This window comes from Acipenser ruthenus, chromosome 9 (assembly GCF_902713425.1).
Source record: "Acipenser ruthenus chromosome 9, fAciRut3.2 maternal haplotype, whole genome shotgun sequence".
Classification (NCBI taxonomy): domain Eukaryota; kingdom Metazoa; phylum Chordata; class Actinopteri; order Acipenseriformes; family Acipenseridae; genus Acipenser; species Acipenser ruthenus.
This window is the reverse complement of record NC_081197.1, coordinates 5,796,187-5,816,473: the sequence shown is the minus strand read 5'-3', so window position 1 is coordinate 5,816,473 and position 20,287 is coordinate 5,796,187. Positions and strand designations below refer to the sequence as shown.

At 39.3% G+C, this 20,287-nt stretch overlaps 1 protein-coding gene across 5 annotated transcripts in view; it reads right to left on the bottom strand.

Annotated features, from left to right (window-relative positions):
- LOC117962480 (contactin-5-like) overlaps window positions 1-20,287 on the bottom strand; it is a 216,380-nt gene that overhangs the window by 44,638 nt on the left and 151,455 nt on the right. For 4 of the 5 annotated variants that reach the window (XM_059030945.1, XM_059030943.1, XM_059030948.1 and 1 more), the window contains 2 exons: window positions 19,326-19,415; window positions 9,013-9,222 (listed from right to left, as the gene is read on the bottom strand). In XM_059030945.1, coding sequence (XP_058886928.1) covers window positions 9,013-9,222; window positions 19,326-19,415 — 300 coding nt within the window. Of the gene's footprint in view, window positions 1-9,012; window positions 9,223-19,319; window positions 19,416-20,287 lie in introns of all 5 variants that reach the window. The other variant, XM_059030946.1, reaches the window with a different exon arrangement.

The window sequence follows — 20,287 nt, the reverse complement described above, 5'->3', positions numbered from 1 at the left end:
TCACATTCCCAGGATGTCATCCAAGTCTATTTGGTAGTGTAAGTAATTAGTGAATATAATTCTGTAATTAGAATACAGATACAGTAATTAGTAGGACTGGAAACATGTTCTTTGACAGCTGCTAATTAACCCCAAAATGCAGAACAATAGATTTTTCAGTAGTGTCCACAGGGACATTTCTATTTGGATGAGGACTGTAATTGGTAATAGGTTGTTGCATATGAAGCAACTGTCTGATTTTTATTTTTTAAAGTGGTTACACTTTAGTGTAAAGATAATGCATATAAATCTGTAAAACATTTATATTACTTAGTTCTTTGATCTACCAAATTTCTTCCACAGGTCTGCTGAATAGTGTGGATTTCTTAAAGAAACCGCAAATCCACAGACAAACCTGCCTAACTGCAAGTCTTTTAACTGAAAGACAGTCCATTACTTGTTCAGTAAAGCGATACATTATTTGAATGAGTTTCAGTTAAATTTGATGATCATGCATTATTTAGGCAGTGTGACTAGCTTCTATCAACACATGCATATAAACATGTGACTATCAGCTTCCTCTGTTGAGCTGGGGCTGCCTTGTGCCATGTAGGAGGAGCTGAACTGAGGAGCTGAACTGAGACGCTGAACTGAGACTTCCTTAAACTCCTCGGTTAGATCGGAGACTGGTAGCTGCAGTATTCCTTTACCATAAAGTCCCACTCTGCTGAGGCCAACCATTTCCTGATGTATGAACTGATTAAAGTTTCCAGCTTCTCTACTGTTGTCAAAGAAATCTTGTACACAACCAGTGGCCACAGCAGCCTCGGAAGTAGACCAAACTGATAGCACCAGAGTTTCAGTTTGCCTGGTAAAGCGCTGCTGTCTATGCACTTCAACCCTTCCACTGCTTGTTGTCCAACTTCTCCCACACAAACTGTGTCCCTTAGATCCCCGTCGTACCATCTCCCAAGACTCTTCACTATACTGCAAATTAAAAGTGTGGTCTGTTTTAAATCATTCACATGTACATCACAAGACACCCAACAGTCCAATCCAATGCCTATTTATTCCAGTTGCTTGTATCAAACGTACAACAATCAATGTCATGCTCTGTAAGATGGGGCCAACTTCATTCCACTTCATTCCACATTCCTTTGAATGGTGTTATTCCTTTGAATGGTGTTCACACTTCTGACTGCACACACCCTGTCACACACACACACATGGCATGTCCCTTCATGTGCTCAAGGTTTTAATGGAACTCATTATTATAATAAGACTCACTGCCAAGGCTGTTCATACATTTCATACGTTGATAAGAATAATATAAAAAAAATCTATTCAAACCTTATAATATGAAAGTAACATAGCAACTTAAGACAACAGTACCAATAATTACTAAAGTGTGGTGATTCACAACAATTGACCCCTTGGCCTCAATCTTGCTTCAGGAAGCATAACTACTTATCCAATTCATGTTTAAAGAGTAAACAGCTTCAAATTACACTTGCAGTTTTTTTTTCTGTCCCTGTGGCAGGGTGCCTGCTCGGTGTAATGTATAGCTGTGTGTAGGGAATATTGGTTTGGCAGGGAGGATGTTAAATTCCTCCCTGTCAGAACACATGTGGGAATGTGGCTGGGGCAATAATGGAATAATTGATGATTAATTAGGCTCCAGCCACAGCATTATAAAAAGGGAAAAATCACAGGTGTTAAGGTTAGGTTAATGTTGGTGAAGGTTAGTGTTTGTGTTGTTGTGCTGTGCTTTGGGGTATTGAAGGGTATATGTACAGTCATTTTTATGTAACCCTTTTATTTTGGCCACTGCTCTTTTTTGTTTGTTGTTTGTTTTTGTTCGTTTGTAAATAAAGTGCGCAATAGTGCTTAAACCTGTAGCTTCTTGTGTCTGAGTCTCTCTCCTGACGGAAAGAAGCCTTGCCAGTGATGCTACCCTGTCACAGTCCCCTTCCCTTGATTCTCATTGCAATTACTCAAATAGTGTGGATTTTTTAAGAATACCTTTTGAAAAGGTGTGTTAAGGTACTTTGACCAGTCCAGGAGCTGGTCTTCTGTTCTACAGACACATGTAACACAGGCTGGATCAGCTAAAGTGGTACAGTACACCCTTGCTATAACACCCTTCATTATAATGAGTGAGGATGTATTGTAATTGCAATACAAACCACGCAGCATGATCACAAACACCATAAAGAGTCAAGGGGACAGGAAACAAAACATCTGAAGGTTTTGGGTGATCATTTCAGTATCCCAAGCCTGCTTATATCTAAATTAGCCCAGCTTTTTGATTGACTGACAGGACAGTCTTCTTAAAATAAATCATTTCTTTGACTCTCTTTTCTTCAAGGACACTTTCTACTCTACTGTGCTCCATTTTTTGATTAGCATTCTAACTTTGTCTTCAATAGATGCCTGTGAATGTAGGAGAAACACACAGAACAGGCTTTTGAACCTGAAAGCTAGTAAATATCCATTTTTTTAATGGATTCTTAAATCAGGTCCAAGGAGATTGATCTCAATTTCATTAAGGCAGTGATTTTTTTTTTCATTGCATAGATTTTAAAGCTTAGCTTGAATTAAAATGGTAATTGCAGTCCATACAGGAACAGACAAGTACCAGGGGAGATTCTTATCTGGTTGCATTTCAAATCTGATTAAATACCACTGCCAAACACTTTCCCTATATGGTTTATTTCCTATTTTTATTTTCTAAAAGGTGCTTAGTAATCTGTGCATGAGAATAAATTGTGTAAAAATGGGAAACAGCCAAATATCCACAAGGTTCAAATCTTGTTAAGCTAATGAACCAGATAGTTCATATTCAATTCCACACAGAGCTTCTGAAGACATTCCTGTAGCCATTTAATTTCTTTAACAAGTGCGTTAAATATCCCTAAAGCATATGGGCTTTATATATCGTAAATGTTCAGGGGCATTTCTTACAATGGAGGTAGGGTATGGGGGCTTGTCCCCGATAGACACTGAAACTCACTATTCATAAATATGCCTTATACATACAGCATAGGGCAGGGTCTTGATGGAGGTTTAACTGGTTCAATTAAACAATTTAGAACAGGGTTGGAACAAAGACCAGGAGTGGAATAGCTCTCCAGGACCGTGATTGGCCAGGGTTTCTGCGGTGTCGCCACAGCTGAGTCCCTAAACCCCAAACACTGGACTCCCTGAGGAATAAGCCGATACCCAGTTGAACTTGGGTGTATAAATGGTCATTTCATGTTGAGCCAAGCAGAGTGACATACTGTATGCTTAAACTGCATTTACTTTTGTTGAGTCTCTGTATAACCCCCACTTCTCTCGTGAGTGTCGGTATTTCAATTTAATATTTAAATTATATCTAGAGTTGCTGGTTTTTTGGGCTTTATTTCTGACGAATGCACCGGCCTTTAAATAATGCAAACAAATAATTAATCATTGCAATTATTATTCATTGTTTGAAGGACTGGACAAGATCTTCCAAGTCTGAAGTTTGGCTGTGTGGTGTTGCCCTGCTGCTCTGTCACGGAGATGAGATTGATCTCTCCACAACAGACATGTTGCAGAAATGTGATGCCAGTGGTCATAGGAAGTTTGGCAAACTACATTTCAAATCAGATGCACATGATTTTGTGTAAAAAAGCCAAGCAGAACACTGTATTTCATGTATGAGAGGGCTTATATTTCTGCATATAGTTGTTGTGTACAAAACTACACAGGTCCTGCAAATTTAGAACCCTAGGTACTCAACATTCTATAATAGTATCTTATTCAGAAAGAAAAACTGTTAATTAAATCTTTGTATTTAAATAAACAACATCAAATAAATCTCCTCGTATTTTTTTCTTCTGTTATAAAAACTGCACAGTGCATGGGCAAGTGCCTCTGTGATTTTTCATGGCTGGCTACGGTCCTGTAATGATACTCTTCAGGTATGTAAAGTCCTTGTTGTACTTGGTCCAGTCCTTGGTCATCTGAGTTGATGGAATTAGGCATTGACACCTTGATAGTACCATTCCCCACAGCAGGATCGTCATTTACTATAGGGCAGGGGGGGCAGTTGCCCCCCCACAGACCTTGGTTTGCCCCCCCAGACGATCTACATGACATTATGTCTTCACTTTTTGACCCCTCCCCAGACACATAACATAATCACATATAAGATGGTCGAAGATTTCTTCCCAAACGAATAACATACATTTTTCAAACATCATTCTTTTCTAATCTAACCCGGATCCAGAATAAAGTCGGCTTGTGTGCGCTCAGAGTCTCAAGGCATCGGGTGCATTCATTAATTTTGATTGATAGTTCATCGTTGTCCAGTGATTATATTGACAACACATAATGGCAATGCATGTTATTGTTTCTATAATATAATTATTATTATTATTATTTATTTCTTAGCAGACGCCCTTATCCAGGGCGACTTACAATTGTTACAAGATATCACATTATTTTTACATACAATTACCCATTTATACAGTTGGGTTTTTACTGGAGCAATTTTAGGTAAAGTACCTTGCTCAAGGGTACAGCAGCAGTGTCCCATACCAGGGATTGAACCCACAACCCTCCGGTCAAGAGTCCAGAGCCCTAACCACTACGCCACACTGCTGCCCTCAATAATAGTATTGATATCATGATGAGTCAAAGGGAAATGTTGGATAAGTTTGCCACAGCAGGTGGAAAATGGATGAAATGAAACACAGCGAGACAACAAGGAGGGATTCACTTGCGGAAGAAACTATTAATATTGCTGATGCCCAGGTAGAATTATTTATACATGCTCTAAAGAAAAAGTACCATAGATTTTTAAAATAGATTTAGGCTCATGGCTGTGCTGTCCGTTTTCGGGTTTGGTACCAGAATACATAGATGCTCTATAATGTCTTTTTCACAGTGGATCGGTGGAAAGTTATATTCAAATTAAGGTGGCAGACTACAGTATTAGATACACTCTAAATACACAGAGATTGAGCGATCTGTTGGTTATTGTGAGCTAACCTTACAAGCAAAAACATTAGACTTACAAATACAGGCTGGTGTTGATAAATTTGCCAAGATGAAAGGGAGACGCCAACCCGTTTTATTTTAGTTTATTCATGAGTATCTGTGTAAACATATTATTTAAAACTTTGCTACATATTTCTACTTTTGACAATCACAGGAATGTGGTGCTTATTTAGCAGTTTATGTTCATTGGTTTATATTTGATACATTGCTTTATATTTGATACAAAGTGTTATTCTTTGTGGAAAGCAGGAAAGCAAATGTATCAAACTTAACTCGAGGATGTAAGCATGTATCAAATCAGGTGAGATGTATTCGAATGGACGATCTAAAATAAAGAGATTTAGATCTAACTGAGTCCTTATGAGGTGAACTTGACCAGCAAACAACACTTAAATTATTCATTAATCTACAAAAAGGACTCTGTTGTATTCATTTACACAACATTTTTTATAACAGTATCTGCTGTCGTGTAAGTGAAGAAAGCAACAACAAAGTAGCCCTTACTAGTTTCAGCTTGTTCACAGTTTTAAAATAATTGCCTTTTCCTTTGTGTCTGTCAGAAATAATATGCCTGATCCAAACACACTGCTTTCAAAGTGGTGCTGTGTTCAGCAACTCAAGCAATACATACATTAAACACAGCTGCCCTGGGGTGCAGTTAACTGCTGTGTAAGCAGCTAGCCAATAAGTTTCACCAGGACAGTGTTAAACCATATTGAAATTGCACTCCAACACTGCAACTTGTATTTACTATTTACTTTTGACACAAATTGTTACAATTGGATTCTCCATGGCGCATTGAACAAGCGGGTGGTCATACTGTGAGAAAACTGCCTTATATAGCTATTACAGTATGGAAATACATTAATATATTTTAAGCCTTATCTTGCACGTTTTATAAACAACCCAAAATGCATTAGTACATTGAACCAGTTTAGAGTCTCAGTAAAGATGGGATAAAGTGAGCCCCTAAGCTATTTTACATAATGTAGGTGTCTTTGACCATGGAAGAAGAATTAAATGTCATCTGTATAGGTGTTTCCTATCAACTATTGTCACCAAAAACACTATTTTTAAAAGAAAAAAAAACTTATTTTAACATCCTCTTTTTTTTTACTGTACAGACCATATATATATACTGTATATATATATATATTTAATTTAGTAGTCTGCAATTTTTTTGTATTGTTTTTCTACCAATTTAGAATATCCAATTATCATTTTTAAGCTCGGCTCACCGCTACCACCCCTGCGCTGACTCGGGAGTGGTGAAGACGAACACACGCTGTTTCTCCGAAGCGTGTGCCGTCAGCTGACCGCTTCTTTTCACACTGCAGACTCGCCATGCACACACCTCGGAGCTAAAACATCGGAGAACAACGCAGCGATGGGCAGCTTATCAAGCCCGCAGGCCCCCGGTCAGACTACAGGGGTCGCTGGTGCGCGGTGAGCCGAGGACACATTGGCCGACCTAAACCCTCCCCGCCCCCCATTATCTATAAAGATGATTACTTAACCCATGTTTTTTTTGGTGCATAATGGACATGATACCTATATCGAACCGCTATCTTCTCGCTATTCATAGCTTTGCATTTTATGCTTGATTTCCAAACTCAATGTGCTTGCCTTTCCTTAACCCTTTGAAAATCCTGCTTTGAGTGGAACTTTATACCCATTTGGTTCCCCCTTGCTGTTGGTGCAATAGTAATGTGATAATGTATTTGCAGCATGCTTTGTCATGGCCTTAGGGAAGAGGTGCAATAAGGCTTGGCAGCATTTTATTGCTGGTATATAGCTCCCAACCATCTAGAAAGACATTGCATGTTAATGCCCAGTGGAGTAAGCTGGCCCACTAGAATTATGTGATTGATCTCATAGGTCAGTCAAATGGCAAATTTGTTGGGGGGGAGGGGGGAAGCACAGTCTGAAATTCAAAGCCGGACAAGGTGTTATCCCCAAAAGAGGTGGAAATACACTGTTCAGCTAAAATGTACTTCACTGCCACGTCATCATGTATTCCTTGCATCATTATGTACGCCAGTAGAAATAATGATAGTACTCTGATGCGTTAATTAAATATGATGTTGTGGCGGAGTGTCCCGCCCCTATTTATTATTATTTGTATTTTTGTTTGCGGCGCGGGTAAAAGCGCCGCGTCTTTTATTGTTATATTTAAAAACCTCGTGAGGATGCATGGCTGATCAGCTACTGATTATTTAACTAGCTGACAGTCATGCATCCTTACCAAACGCGTGCAGACTCTGGCCGGGGGATAATAAGATAATTACCAACTAGTTAAATCCCTCGGCCAGAGTATATAAACCAGCAGCACTATGCACTCGGGGTGTGGAGTGTTCGAGAGTGGAGAACGGGAGAGAGAGAGAGGAAGAAAACAATTGCTAAAACGTGCTGGAGTATCCAGCACGAAACTTACTTGTTTGTTTATTCGTTCGGCCCTCGTGCCCTTTTGTTTGGTGTTTTGTTAAATCTTTTGTTTTTGTTTTGTTTATTAAATACGCTGAGTGCACCAGCACTCAGTTTCAACCGCCCATCCACTGTTTTGGTTTGAGTTACTTCCTGGTCCGTGACGTCATCCACATCACCACTGCGAGCCAGACTGCCACAGATGTATAATCTGTCAATGCTTCACAGTGGGTCCATTAAGTAGCTATTTTCAGAAAGCACATATGGTTGTCCGCTAACTTGGGTCCCTGCTCTGTAGAAATTGCTCTGTAGCATTCTGAGCTGCTCAGAGGGAGTGGAACTGAGCACAATGTTGGCTTTTTTTTTTTTTTGTTCGCTGTGTCTCAGCTACTTGACGCACTCAGTGACTCAAAGCAAGTTGCCTGACATATCAATGGGAACTGTAGTAAATCAGATTTGTTTAAATTAGGGAATAATTACCATCATGTCTGTTGAATTAAACTGATTTTGAAGAATAGTATTGAGTATAACTTGAGATTTCAGTATATCAAATTTGTAGAACAAGGGGTGAGATTAATGTTGTAGCAGGATAATGCCTGTTTTGTTCAGAGTGGCATGGTTAAGAGCCAGTCTGTCTGAAAATGTATGTAACTTTTGGTTGTCCAATTTTTCAAGAGGGATATTTACGCAAACAAACGCCTCTGTCAGGTCAAAATGTAATCTGTTTCTTCCTTCATCGTTTTCAGTGGACTTTTGGAACATGGAAGTCACCGTTTCTTTGCCAGTAAAGCAGTCGCACTACTGCTCTGGATATCTGTCTTTCTCGTTCAGTGAATACTTGAATCTAAATGCCTGTCAACAGCTGATTCTCGGTAGTGATCTACAGAAGACCTTACCGTCATCGCTGCGTAAAACTCCTACTGGAAACTGCTTTATGTGATCTGCAGACACATTTTTTGCCTTTTTAGAGTCATCCATTTTCTTGTTTACAATGTGTAGTATTTTAATTTCATATAGATTGCATATAGTCACATGACATAATCACTGCACAGCACTATGTGCATGGCGAATAGTACACACAGGCACACTGCAGAGCTGTACAGTTTCGTTAATGTGTTTTTTTTTGTATGAAATACAAATAATAATTATGAAATAATGTATTTTTATTTCTTAAGAATATTGTAAAAATCGCGGTATTGGGCTAATTTCACGATTTTCGTGCAGCCCGTGAAATCGCGATTTACACAGGGCCTTACTCATAATCAGACCAGTGAAGTTTCATGCCGGCTATGACGCTCAACACAGAAAATGTAGCTTTATCATCACTGTGGGTAGGATAACACCAAGAAATGTATCATTTTTAGCCTTCCAGGTGTGCAGTGGTTAAGAAGGAACACTTACTATCAGATTCGCATTTATTTTTTGGTAGCACTTTAGAATAAAGGTCATGTAACGTAATTGAAGTACTTTGCAATGATGTATTTACGTGGCAGCAGCATGGTACAGGCCATTTCTATACATGTATTCCACCAGTACTTATTATATAAGAGCAGGAACTGCCAGTAGCTGATGTTGGCTTACCGTCTGTTTTCAATGTCAGTGGTGTCGGAGGGCTCAGCACCCTGGCGCTGGTCACAGTGTTCTTCACCAGACAGATGTAGCTGCCGACATCTGAGGGCTGCACTTTGGAGATGTATAGGTTCCCTGTTACCTGGGAGATGAATCGACGGCTGTCCTCGGCCACAAATAAGGGGAATTCGTTAAAAACCCAGCTGTGTGTGATCTCTGGAGGTAAAGCACACACACACACACACACACACACACACACACAACAAAGACAAAAAGATATTATCACGTGAACACAAAGAATAAAAAAAAAAAAAGAAAATCAAGTTTTATATCGCATGCTGGACTTTGTGCACCAGCAGTAATGAGCTCTGAAGGAGTTTCTCAGAGGATAGAGAAGTCCATTAAGTCTTAAAGTTTCACATATGGTGCTGTTGCTTTAACAGAACATTTTAAACTTTGAAAATATTGAGCAGCACTGACAAAGTTTCATATTTTAACTCTCGATAGCCATTATGAATTTCAAACTGTTAACAGTTATACAGCTGTGAGTGTAGTTTTAGTAAATTACTGCATGTTTTGCATCATTTTATAAGAGTTAGTCCATTAGGAGAATCACAGTTTTCAGTCAAGGTCCACAAACCTTAGTATTATGCACAAATACTGTATTACGTTGTTATCAAACAGAAAACTTTTTTTAAGCTTTATTAAAAACTGTATTTTGGACTTTGACAATACTGGCAATATTGAATAGTCTGTAAACTTGGTACAGTAGATTAATCTCAGTAATGCTGAATGACAATTGTTTTCCAGCCATCTCATCCAAAAATAAAAATATTCATCAAAATGTGTTGGGAATTGCCCATATCGTATTACAAAAGCTGCTTGAACTTACTGTAGCTTACCTCCCCCCATGGCAAATTAGACAATTGCTTGTCCTTTTATGACCTAAACTAGAACTGGAGTGTAATATCAAGCCTGGTTGATTCAAACCAAAAAAAATAAAAAATAAATGACTACCATTCATTTTGTCTGTTTAGCAGTTGTCAACGTGCTTGGAGCCAGATGACAGTATTATACATATCAGAATGTATGACTATAGAATCTCAGGTGAAGATAATGACTCCGTACAGCATCGGATAGTCATCAGTCTGGTGGTGCGCCAGCTTTTCATTAGGTAGGAAATTAAGAAAGCTGGCAGCAATATGATACATCAGATACTCTTCAAAGACTGAATGCTTAATGAATCCTGGAAAGAGTACAGTGGAAAACATCACTGTGGACAACAGCCCTGTTCTTCAGGGATTGGACGGAGGCAGGCACTTCCCATTAGCACTTAATTAAAAGATGTGGGGTGAAGATAAATGTCAAAGGGTTGAAATTAAAAATGAAAGGAAATAATTTCTCAAAACTGCTGGGACAATATCAGTCACCATTTGTTCTCTGAACTGGTCTCATTTTACATGGCTGGCAACCTTATGGGTGTGACATATCAGAGTTATGTTAACTAATGTATTGCTCTGTTTAGATTCACTATTATTTTTGTATTTCAGTTTCAGTTAGCACTCTGCCATATGCATTTAAGATATATGAGTAAGACATAACTCACCGAACGACTGTGGTACATCCGCTCGTGGCAGATGTCTACATTTTACAAAGTCACCTGGATGTGATGACTGAAACAAAAATGATACACAAAGTGAATCCAAACAGATTAATAGAGTAGTTAAGATAACTATGATATGTGATGCCCATACCAAGCTGCACTTTATGGAATGGACAGTAAAGTCCATACACAGTAAACCGGGTTAGAGTGACTATGGCCATTCACCATTGACAACCCATGATTAGAACCATCAATGTTAGACAGTGGACGTATCAGGTTACTCCATACATGCCAACAGTCCCTATATGGCCGGGACAGTGCCGATTTCCTAGCAATGTCCCAAGTCCCGATGCATAGGAAGAAAATCCTGATATTTATCCTTTGAAATTCTTCACAGCTATTCTGTCCGTTTGCTCTCCTAAAAAGTTGCAGATTTCAAGTTACTTATAACATTTTATAGTTGAGCTGAAATCTCCAACTGTTTAATAGCAGAAAACAATTAAAAAGGCCTAATTAAGCTAATTATTAGTTCAGTTAAGGGTTTAGTTAAGTAACTGAGAGCTCAGTTGGAATAAAAACCAGAAGACACAGGGGTCCCCAAGGACCAGGATTGAGAACCACTATGTTACTGTATAGAACGTAACTTTATTGAATGCTAATTATAATTTGTTACTCATTCACGCATGCCTTCGTTGTCATGTTTTAATTTAGCTTGATTGTCTATTAACTGCTAAGAAATAATAATAATAATAATAATAATAATAATAATAATAATAATAATAATAATAATAATAATAACTATGCAAGTGTAGTTAGCGTAGTGTTGCAGGTTCTGAGATATATATTAAATAAGCAAATGAAAATGGGGGGTGGAGTCTATTACTTATATGATACAAGTGTATGTGTGTTTTTATGCGTATGATCCCCCTAGTTTCCAAATGTTGGCAGGTATGTTACTCCCATAACCACATTTGGTGCATTTCGTCTGGACAATTCATACACAGTTCAGACACAAATCCTGGGTAGCTTATGCCCATGTACACTTGCCACATAACAAAATTACATTTCTTGAGTTGTCTATATATTGGTACACTGAATAGCATTCTAAAAACTGTGAACATAATGTGTCCACCCTAAACAAACTAAAGGAAGTGTCTATGGTGCAAGTTATCTGCAATGTAAAAATGTATTGCTTCTCCCTCTGTGACTGCATCTCATGCAACATCTCATGCAACTGATTTCAAAGAAGACATGGATTAATAGATCTTTACCATTTCTTTTTAACAGTAAAATATTCATATTGATTGGCCACTACCTACATAAAGCTTTAGAATGTAGAATATCTAACAATTTCACATAACCTAATCCCACCAAACCCTACACAAGAAAAAACAAAGATACATGAGCTTCTACGTGTCTGTTAACTAGGTACTGGCATTAGTAGTGACAAGATCACAAAACAAGGGCTTACAGTGGTATGAACAAAAAAGTTGACATTTTTTGCTTGTTCAAGCAAAACTAACCCTATATAGTGTGATAAAGAAATGAGTTCATGTGGTCACCATGCAAACACAATGAGGTTATGAAAACAGGACCTGGGAGATGATGTGCAGTAAGACTGTGATAAACTGGGCTAACTGGACAGTTTCAAGCAGAAATAAGACTTGGCACAACCATATGAAACAATGTTTAAAACAGTAAAGAATTATTTTATTTTGCAAACACATTAAAATGAGGTTAGTGGATGAAACAGTATAATTACAGTTCTGAGTATTTCCATATTGAACTGTCAGGTGAAGATACATTACAGGGGCTACCATTTCTGAGAGCTTCTAGCCATCTTTGTCAATGCTGAGCGCTTTTTGCGTCTCGGGTAAATTACGAATATTTATCTTATAAAGAAAAAAAATGCCTTTGTTGTGGTTGTTTGTGAATGTATGTAATTAACTGTCAGAATATATTTATTACCGTAGAGGGTTTTTTTTCTGTGTGTTGTCCCTTTATTGTCCCCTGAGAAGTGCCTTAATACATTGATTCTATTATTATCCTTGTTAGTTAACCACAAAGTTGCATCTGTTTATTCCTAACACTCTGAACGACATTTTCTGAAGGAATTCTCCTTAATATATTTAATTAGCAGCAAGGAGTAAGGGCAACGTGAGAGGTAGTGAAATCCCTTATGTGGCCCATATAGCTATAGGAGACAATACCAATACATCAGTCACTGAATAGCTTGTAGCAATAGTGGAATGCTACTCCACTGTTGTTGGGAATGTGAGTGCTGGTGGGCTTCTGCCTAAGTGTCATCTTCAGCGATGTCATAATGGCCACTTTGTGTTTGTCCTTGATCTATTATTTTCACTCCTGTTGACAGACACGTCAAACAGTAAGGCAACAACATGTGCTTTCCCTCCTATTTTATTATAAGTCATTGTAGCAGGGCGAGTGCCCTGCACGTGTGTATTTAGTGTTGGTTATATAATTTGTATGTGGAATGGGTTTATTTTGTGTCATTTTGGGAGCTGATTTGTTTAATTGAATTATTGTTTACAGACGGACGCTCGATTAAGACTTGCTGCCTGCTAGGCTTGGTTGAGGGGAAGGGCAGCAGGTGATTGGCTGGGCTGGACCTCAATCAGCAGGTGGGCGGGTCTTGATCGAGTGTCCGTCAGGTTAAAAACATCCGCGGGAGATGGTTCAGGGCTGCTGCAAGGCCTGCCGTTTTCACGGCACCTTTTGATTTATAGTTTGTGGTATTGTGTTTTATTTTGCACTTTTTGTACAGCTTGATGTACTGGTCCTCTGTGCGTTACCATCGCTGGTAACGTCACATGACCATCTTTATTTTACTTTCGTTTTGTGTTTGTTTGTTTGTGAATAAAACCTGCGCGCCTGTGCCGGCGTTTTCAACACCACCACCTCTGTCTCTCTGTATGCTTGAACAGCGGCTACCCACACGCGTGACACGAGGAAGACCCTGTCACAGTCATCTATTTATGTCCTATGACCTTCATCCTTGTGGATGGTTCCATTTCTTCTTAAATTAAAAAGCAATTTCTGAGTCTATCATAGGACGTATTTCTTCTTATTGAAATGTTCCATTTTAATCTAAAAACAACTTACACATTGCACATGGCTGCTGAAGATTCCTCTCATTTTTGTTTTGTTTTGCATACTTCTAAATTAAAAACCTTTCATAATAATCTAAAGCCATATATCCATCCATCCATTATCATTAACCGCTTACTCCTTTACAGGGTTGCAGTGAAATCTAAAGCCATATAATAGGACAAAAACAAAACACGAATATTTTAGTGCATTTCAAGTTTCCAACTATATTAGATTAAATGTGAGTTTATAAAAGTTAACTGTTCAAGTATGTACATGTGATAATTAAATTGGTGTAAGTTTTAATTTATAGCTGGTGTCTCAGAAGAAGTGTGATCTTGGTGTTAATTGCAGTTTTCAGCAATGAACTGCTGAACCGTCTCCTGTGCCTGACTCTTCCAGCACAATGAAATACAGCTTACCATTCGATACAGCACATTCTGTCAGTACCTTTATATATAAAAAGAACCAGCGGCTTTACTGGAATTGCCAACTGAGAATTGACACGTGCATGTACTCTGCATTGTTTGTGGAAGTGTCATATAGATGGTGGCTGCAGTTTATGTTTTACAATCAAAGATATTCTTTCAGATATGATGCCTTTTTTGAATGAAAAAGGCAGGAAGTCCATCAAACAAATGAAATAATAAATTGCAAATTGTGTTCACAATGTTTAAGTAGGTAAATCCATGGCTCTTGTTCTTATGTGGTAATTGCTATGCACCAGCCATTTCCTTATTGTAATTACACACTTAGTCCAGCAGCAGTTTCTATTTATAAGTAGGAAACAATGGTAGCTTCCCAGTTATTACCACGCTGGTTGGTTATTCCATTGTAAAATAAAATATCAGTTTACAGAGTTCACAACTGCACCTCCACCTCACTTCATCAACTAAGCTTTTAGCAGTCTTTTCAGAGGCAGATCCAGTCATTGAAAAAAGACACAGTGCCTAAGCTAGTTATGTTAAATTATGATCTAAGCAGAAACAACACTGGATAATGATGGAGAACACACATAATAGGATATTAAACAGCTAAGAAATGAAATATTGGTATATCCCTTTAGGTCTTTAAAAGAGGCTCATGAATAAAGCATGAACTGAAGATAAAAAGTGAGTAGTGAATTATAGCCACTGCAACTCTATACAATAAATGCTGCATATATATATATATATATATATATATATATATATATATATATATATACACTGTACATACATAGTACTATTCAGTCAGTCTCCCTTCTTGTTATAACCCCACCCATATTGACACAGCATCAATTCAGGCATTCTGTACTTATTACAGTCCTCCCCCTTTTTAAGGTGGCCCTTTATACTGCTGAACCGGTTACAATGCAGCATGGTCGTGGCTCCCATTTGCCCCATATGCCATTCCACCGTTACTCTTATTAGAAGACATAATGCAAATAGCACAGCCTCATCACAATGGCTCCCATCTACAGTGCTATAAAGGGGGCGCACTGTACAATAGTATAAACCCTTGTTCTTGTTAAAGGACCTTTCCCCAGCTTTGAAAAAAATCCAGTGCATGGCTCCATGATCAGATCCAGTATATACGCATACACCAGGGTGTTGCCATGTACGATGCAGTAAATATCTATCCATCTGTTTCACTCAGAAAGTGATTCATTGCAAGTGTAAAAATGTATTAGAAACATATGAACTATTTGGCTAACAGCTGTGCAGTAGCTTGTTTCTATGCTTGGAAGTGACAAGGCAATATGGCTGACAGTAGGTGGTCCTTTAGTTGTAGAAAGCTCTCAGAGCATTTACAGAGGTAGTTCCATGCTCACCGTAAAGTAATAGAGGTAGGTATTAGATTATAGGAATATTCATTACTATGTTTCCAAAAATGTATTAATAATGAAGTTCTTAATATTACAGTGCATACATTCAAATTTATGACCAGTCACTGAGCCGTCAACTTCGAATGGTATGACAAACTGAAGACTTCTCTAGTCACACAATTAAAACAAATGAATTGCCACACTCAATACAGCAATAGTAGTTATAATTGTATTAAGCCAACCGTGTAATTGGAAACTTGGTTGTATTTCTGAAAAGAAGGTCCGCCCCTTAATCAACTACGTCATCATATATATACCAACTTCATCTATGGCCCTTGTCGTTCGTGCATTTGTTTGCTCCCCCTCCTCCCCTGCCTCCACCTTGCAGCATGCCTTGTAAAGAGGGAAGATGGCCTCAAGTGCCACTTGTCCTGCCCATTTTAATCTAATTCATATATTTCATTTATCATAGTTTTGCCAGTATAGGGGCAGCTGCTGAGCTCCAGTGGGCAAGGCCATGGGCCAAATTCAAATAACAATGTGATCATTTACAGGCATGTTTATCTGTCAATTCAATAAATCATTCATTTCATTCCATTGGTGGCTCTAAATCATTCATTTCATTCCATTGGTGGTCTCCTTCAGTTTATGAGCCATTTCTGTCCCCTTGAACTGACAACACACTGTGTGAACGGGAGACAATGAATCTGAACTGTAAATCTACATCCCGATCAGGAAGGGCACAAAATAAGGTTGGTGGTACGCCGTCACAGGGATGGGCCGACTTGATGGTAGGGTGGAACTGGAAGTCAGCCATCTTGGTAAAAGGGCTTAGCTGTAAGACTGCTGAACAGCTCTATTGTGATCAGCTGTGTTGCACGTGGCGATTGGATAGAGTGTAGCACCGTACTGATCACAGGGAGGAGTTAGCACTAGAAAGGGGACACAGCTACGTGACTATGGCCCCTTACACTGAAGCAGTAAAGACGCTGGAGTGTTGTTGTTGTTTTTTGTATTTTGTGCAGACAGACACCACAGGAGCTGAAGCTACAGAGCCAGCACTACCACCCGGAGCACCTGCACTACCACCCCACCTCAACCTGATACAGCACCACGGAGCACAGGCACTGCACTGGAACTGGATTTATTGTTTATTGTTTTTAAGACCTCAAGCCCACTGTTAATTCCCCAATACCATTGCTGGTAGAGGGGATTGTTTTGTTTAATTAAAAATCCAGGACTTTTGTAAATACACCTGTTGTTGCGGACATTGGATTATTACCAGCATCACTCACATCCTGACACGTGGTTGAAGTGGGATGTCACTGGTCCTGCTGAGTCAAGGCAGGATAGCCACAGAGCAGTTGGCTGCCAGGATGCGCAGTCAGAAGAACCGTCTCTGTTTCTCAGGCCCTTTGAGATGGCACCGAAGACAACCGCGGACCCAACCCCAAACTGAACAGGAACGACCCGGAGGTATCAAATGGACCAGTGGTGCCATTCTGAGGGGGAGGATATGTGACAGAGAGTAGCCTGTTCCTGCTTCTTGAGTACATGTGTGCCTTTATGGCAGCAGCAGGGACTCGTAAACATGCGATATGTTGCTAAGCAACTAATTAAGCAGGTAGGCTCGCCCGGCGCTGAGTTGATCGGGAGGTTCTGATTGTCTTGAGGCCGTGCCCGGGGAGGCTGCGTGGAGCTCAAAAGGAGTCTGCACCACAGCTTAAGGCTACTGCACGACCATGACCATACAGACCGGTGTGTTGACATCAAGGAGGAAAGTGTCCCCTCCATGGAGAGAACTACTACACAAAACCCTTCCACTCCAAGACGGTGCTCTTGAAGGCATTGCCCAGCCGAGGCCATTTGAAAAGGCCTTTTGAAGCAGCCGGAGTCACTACAATATACAATAACAGCTGAGGCTTTAACTGTCCTATGCTTCCACTTGCTGTTTTCTGTGAAGCTGTGTTGCAACTCAGCCCTGTGAGAAATATCCTGGTTCACAATGTGAATAAATATTATGATGTTAAATAATGTTCTTTTTGCTTCTTTATGTTAAGTCTGTGTTAAGGTGCTGAGTTGCTGCTCTTTAGTTCTAGTGCATGTATTAGACATTTGTAACCATGCGTGTGGTTCGGGTGGCAGGAGTTAGCCCCCCCCCCCCCATAGTATTGGCATTCTGTCCTGCCAATAATATCGGTCAATCTCCCTATTTAAATCCCAAGTCATGCCCTTGTTCTGTGCCTTGCATTGTTTGCTTTCCACCACTCTCCACCTCCACTATGCTGCTCCACCACTGCAATGGTCTCCCTCTGGGGGTAGGTGAAGCTCACTTCCCAACCTTAGAAGCCCAGCCAGGCTGGCCTCATCCTCCGTCAGGAAGGTTCTCCGTGAGCCAGATGGGAGACCAGGCCAAATCTACCCTAACTCTCTTTCATTTTTCCATTTTCTCACCTCTAGGTATCGGCTGCTTCCCAGCCTTGGATGCCGATAGGTTCGGTATTACCTCCGCGAGGGCGGATCTCTGCGAGGTAAGGTGAATCCCTGTACTCATCCCTGAGTCACAAAAGCACTTCTCTCTCTCTCTCTCCTGAGGTTCTTCCTCCACGCAGCCCTTGCTCCTATCCCGTATAAGTTTCAATATAACAGTAATAGTGCACAGCGGTGTGTTGTAATACAGAAAGAAATGTGATCCCAGTACCTGTTCACTAGATGTCGCTGGCTCGTACTTCTATAATTATCTGACTGATCTAGCCTGCGTAACATGCGTTTACAGCAGGAAACTACAACTGAAAAGCAGATCAAGCTAAATGTTTTTATTAAAAAAAGGATAAATCCACTGAACCTTATATGCATTTAAAGGGAAGAGACCTACAGTTTAGATGGCAGGAGTGTGTGGTTTGCCATTCAGGACAGGGGAGAATAAAAATAGCAATAATCTTTTAAAAATCTTTTTAGTAAGATATACTTTTCAGAGGACAAGCTTAAATCTTTTAAATTGCATAACAATTCTTCTACCTGAAAAGTTCTTTAAAATAAATCCTTAATTAATTTAGGCTGTGACAAGTTCCAAATTAAATATAATAAAACTGAAAAGCCCACGGCACCTTTGAGCGATAGAAAAAATAATAAAAAAAATAATAATAATAATCCTGCAAGGTAATGGTAAGCATAAAACAATCTTTCCATTCTTCTTCTTAATTTTAGAATATGAAAGGCGATACATGTTTAATTTTTAATATTTCAAAAGGCTAATTTAGAGTCCAAACAATGCAATATTAAAACCCTGATCCAAAAGATAATGAAAAATATGCAAAACAATTGCTGTTATCCACAGAGTGTAACATAGTCATAAAACAGCTAACTTTATTGATATTGCTAAGTGAAGTTTTATTGACTCTACATGCAGATACATCAAGCCAGTTATTGCCATGCAGTTATATTTCAAACGTGGATTCTTTTAGTATTTTAAAATCTGTGGCTTTAAATTGCATACGACTTCAACAGACAAAAAGTAATTGCAATGACACTATTAGGTGCACTGTTACATGTCATATGCTAATAAACACAAGCATGATCGACATCATGGGAGGCGACTCAGTGGGTGCTCAATGGCTCTGGAAACCACTGGGGAAATCTGCTGGCGCAGAGCAAAAGACAGATGTTTGGGTCTATAAAGCTGAATGACATTTGATGATTCTTTTTTCTCCTATTCTTGGTAAAGTGAGGTTTCGTGGCTGTGTAGGTGGTACAGCCTGATCGTGCTGACATGGATGTCATTTGAAAAATAAAAAGCTGTACCTGGAGCATGAGGTGGCGGAGAGCACATCAGGACCACCCCCTGTCCCTCACGCACTGACACCGCTCCTCTCGTCCGCCCACTGAAGTTCCCGAGATCTGCAACAACAGACAGGAGTAATACCACACTGTACTGGAATGTTTTTACAAAGAATTATATTATTAGACCACGGGGGTCCAATCACGGTCCTGGAGGGCCATTCCACTCCAGGTTTAACAGGTAAAATGATATAATTAACTACTGCAGGGTCTGGATGGAGGTTTCATTGGTTCAATTAAAAAATTTAGAAAGGGTTTTCGAACAAAGACCAGGAGTGGAACAGCCAACTTTGACCACCCTTGACCTAGACTCTTGTAAAATGTTTATAGAGCGTTTTAAGAATGCACTGGTGACTTCAGAAGGCAAGCTAATACTTAGCTAGACACAGTAATATTTTCGGATTGTCCTCATTTAACGGCTGAATTATTTAACAGTAAGTATGTTCCAATTTGCCCTACAGTGAGGAGTTGTAAGTAACTTATATCATCAAACATTTTTAATATCACTATACAATTTAATATCGGCTGTATAAATGTTGTATCTACAGTACTAAAAATTGCATGTACAATTGCATGTATGTTTGCTCAAATGATGCATTTCAGGACTATTTGTTGAATGTTTTTTTTTTCACATATAAGCACACTTTAGTAACGGAGGTTAAGATTATGAATGTTAAAAGCACCCTTTGCACAGTATAAAAGTCTACACTATTTCTACCTTTCGATATCTGTGAAATGTTGTGCTCATGGAACGGGATTATTAACCTTATTCCACAAGGTTCACAAAGGAATTGTACATTTCAATGGGTATTTAAAGACCCTCCCCCCATGCAAGTACATGATAAGTCAAATTTGTGATGAACTCAGCTTCTTGCTCTGACTGTGTACCATAACCACAAGTCGGAGTGGTTTGATTCCTTGACACACTAAAC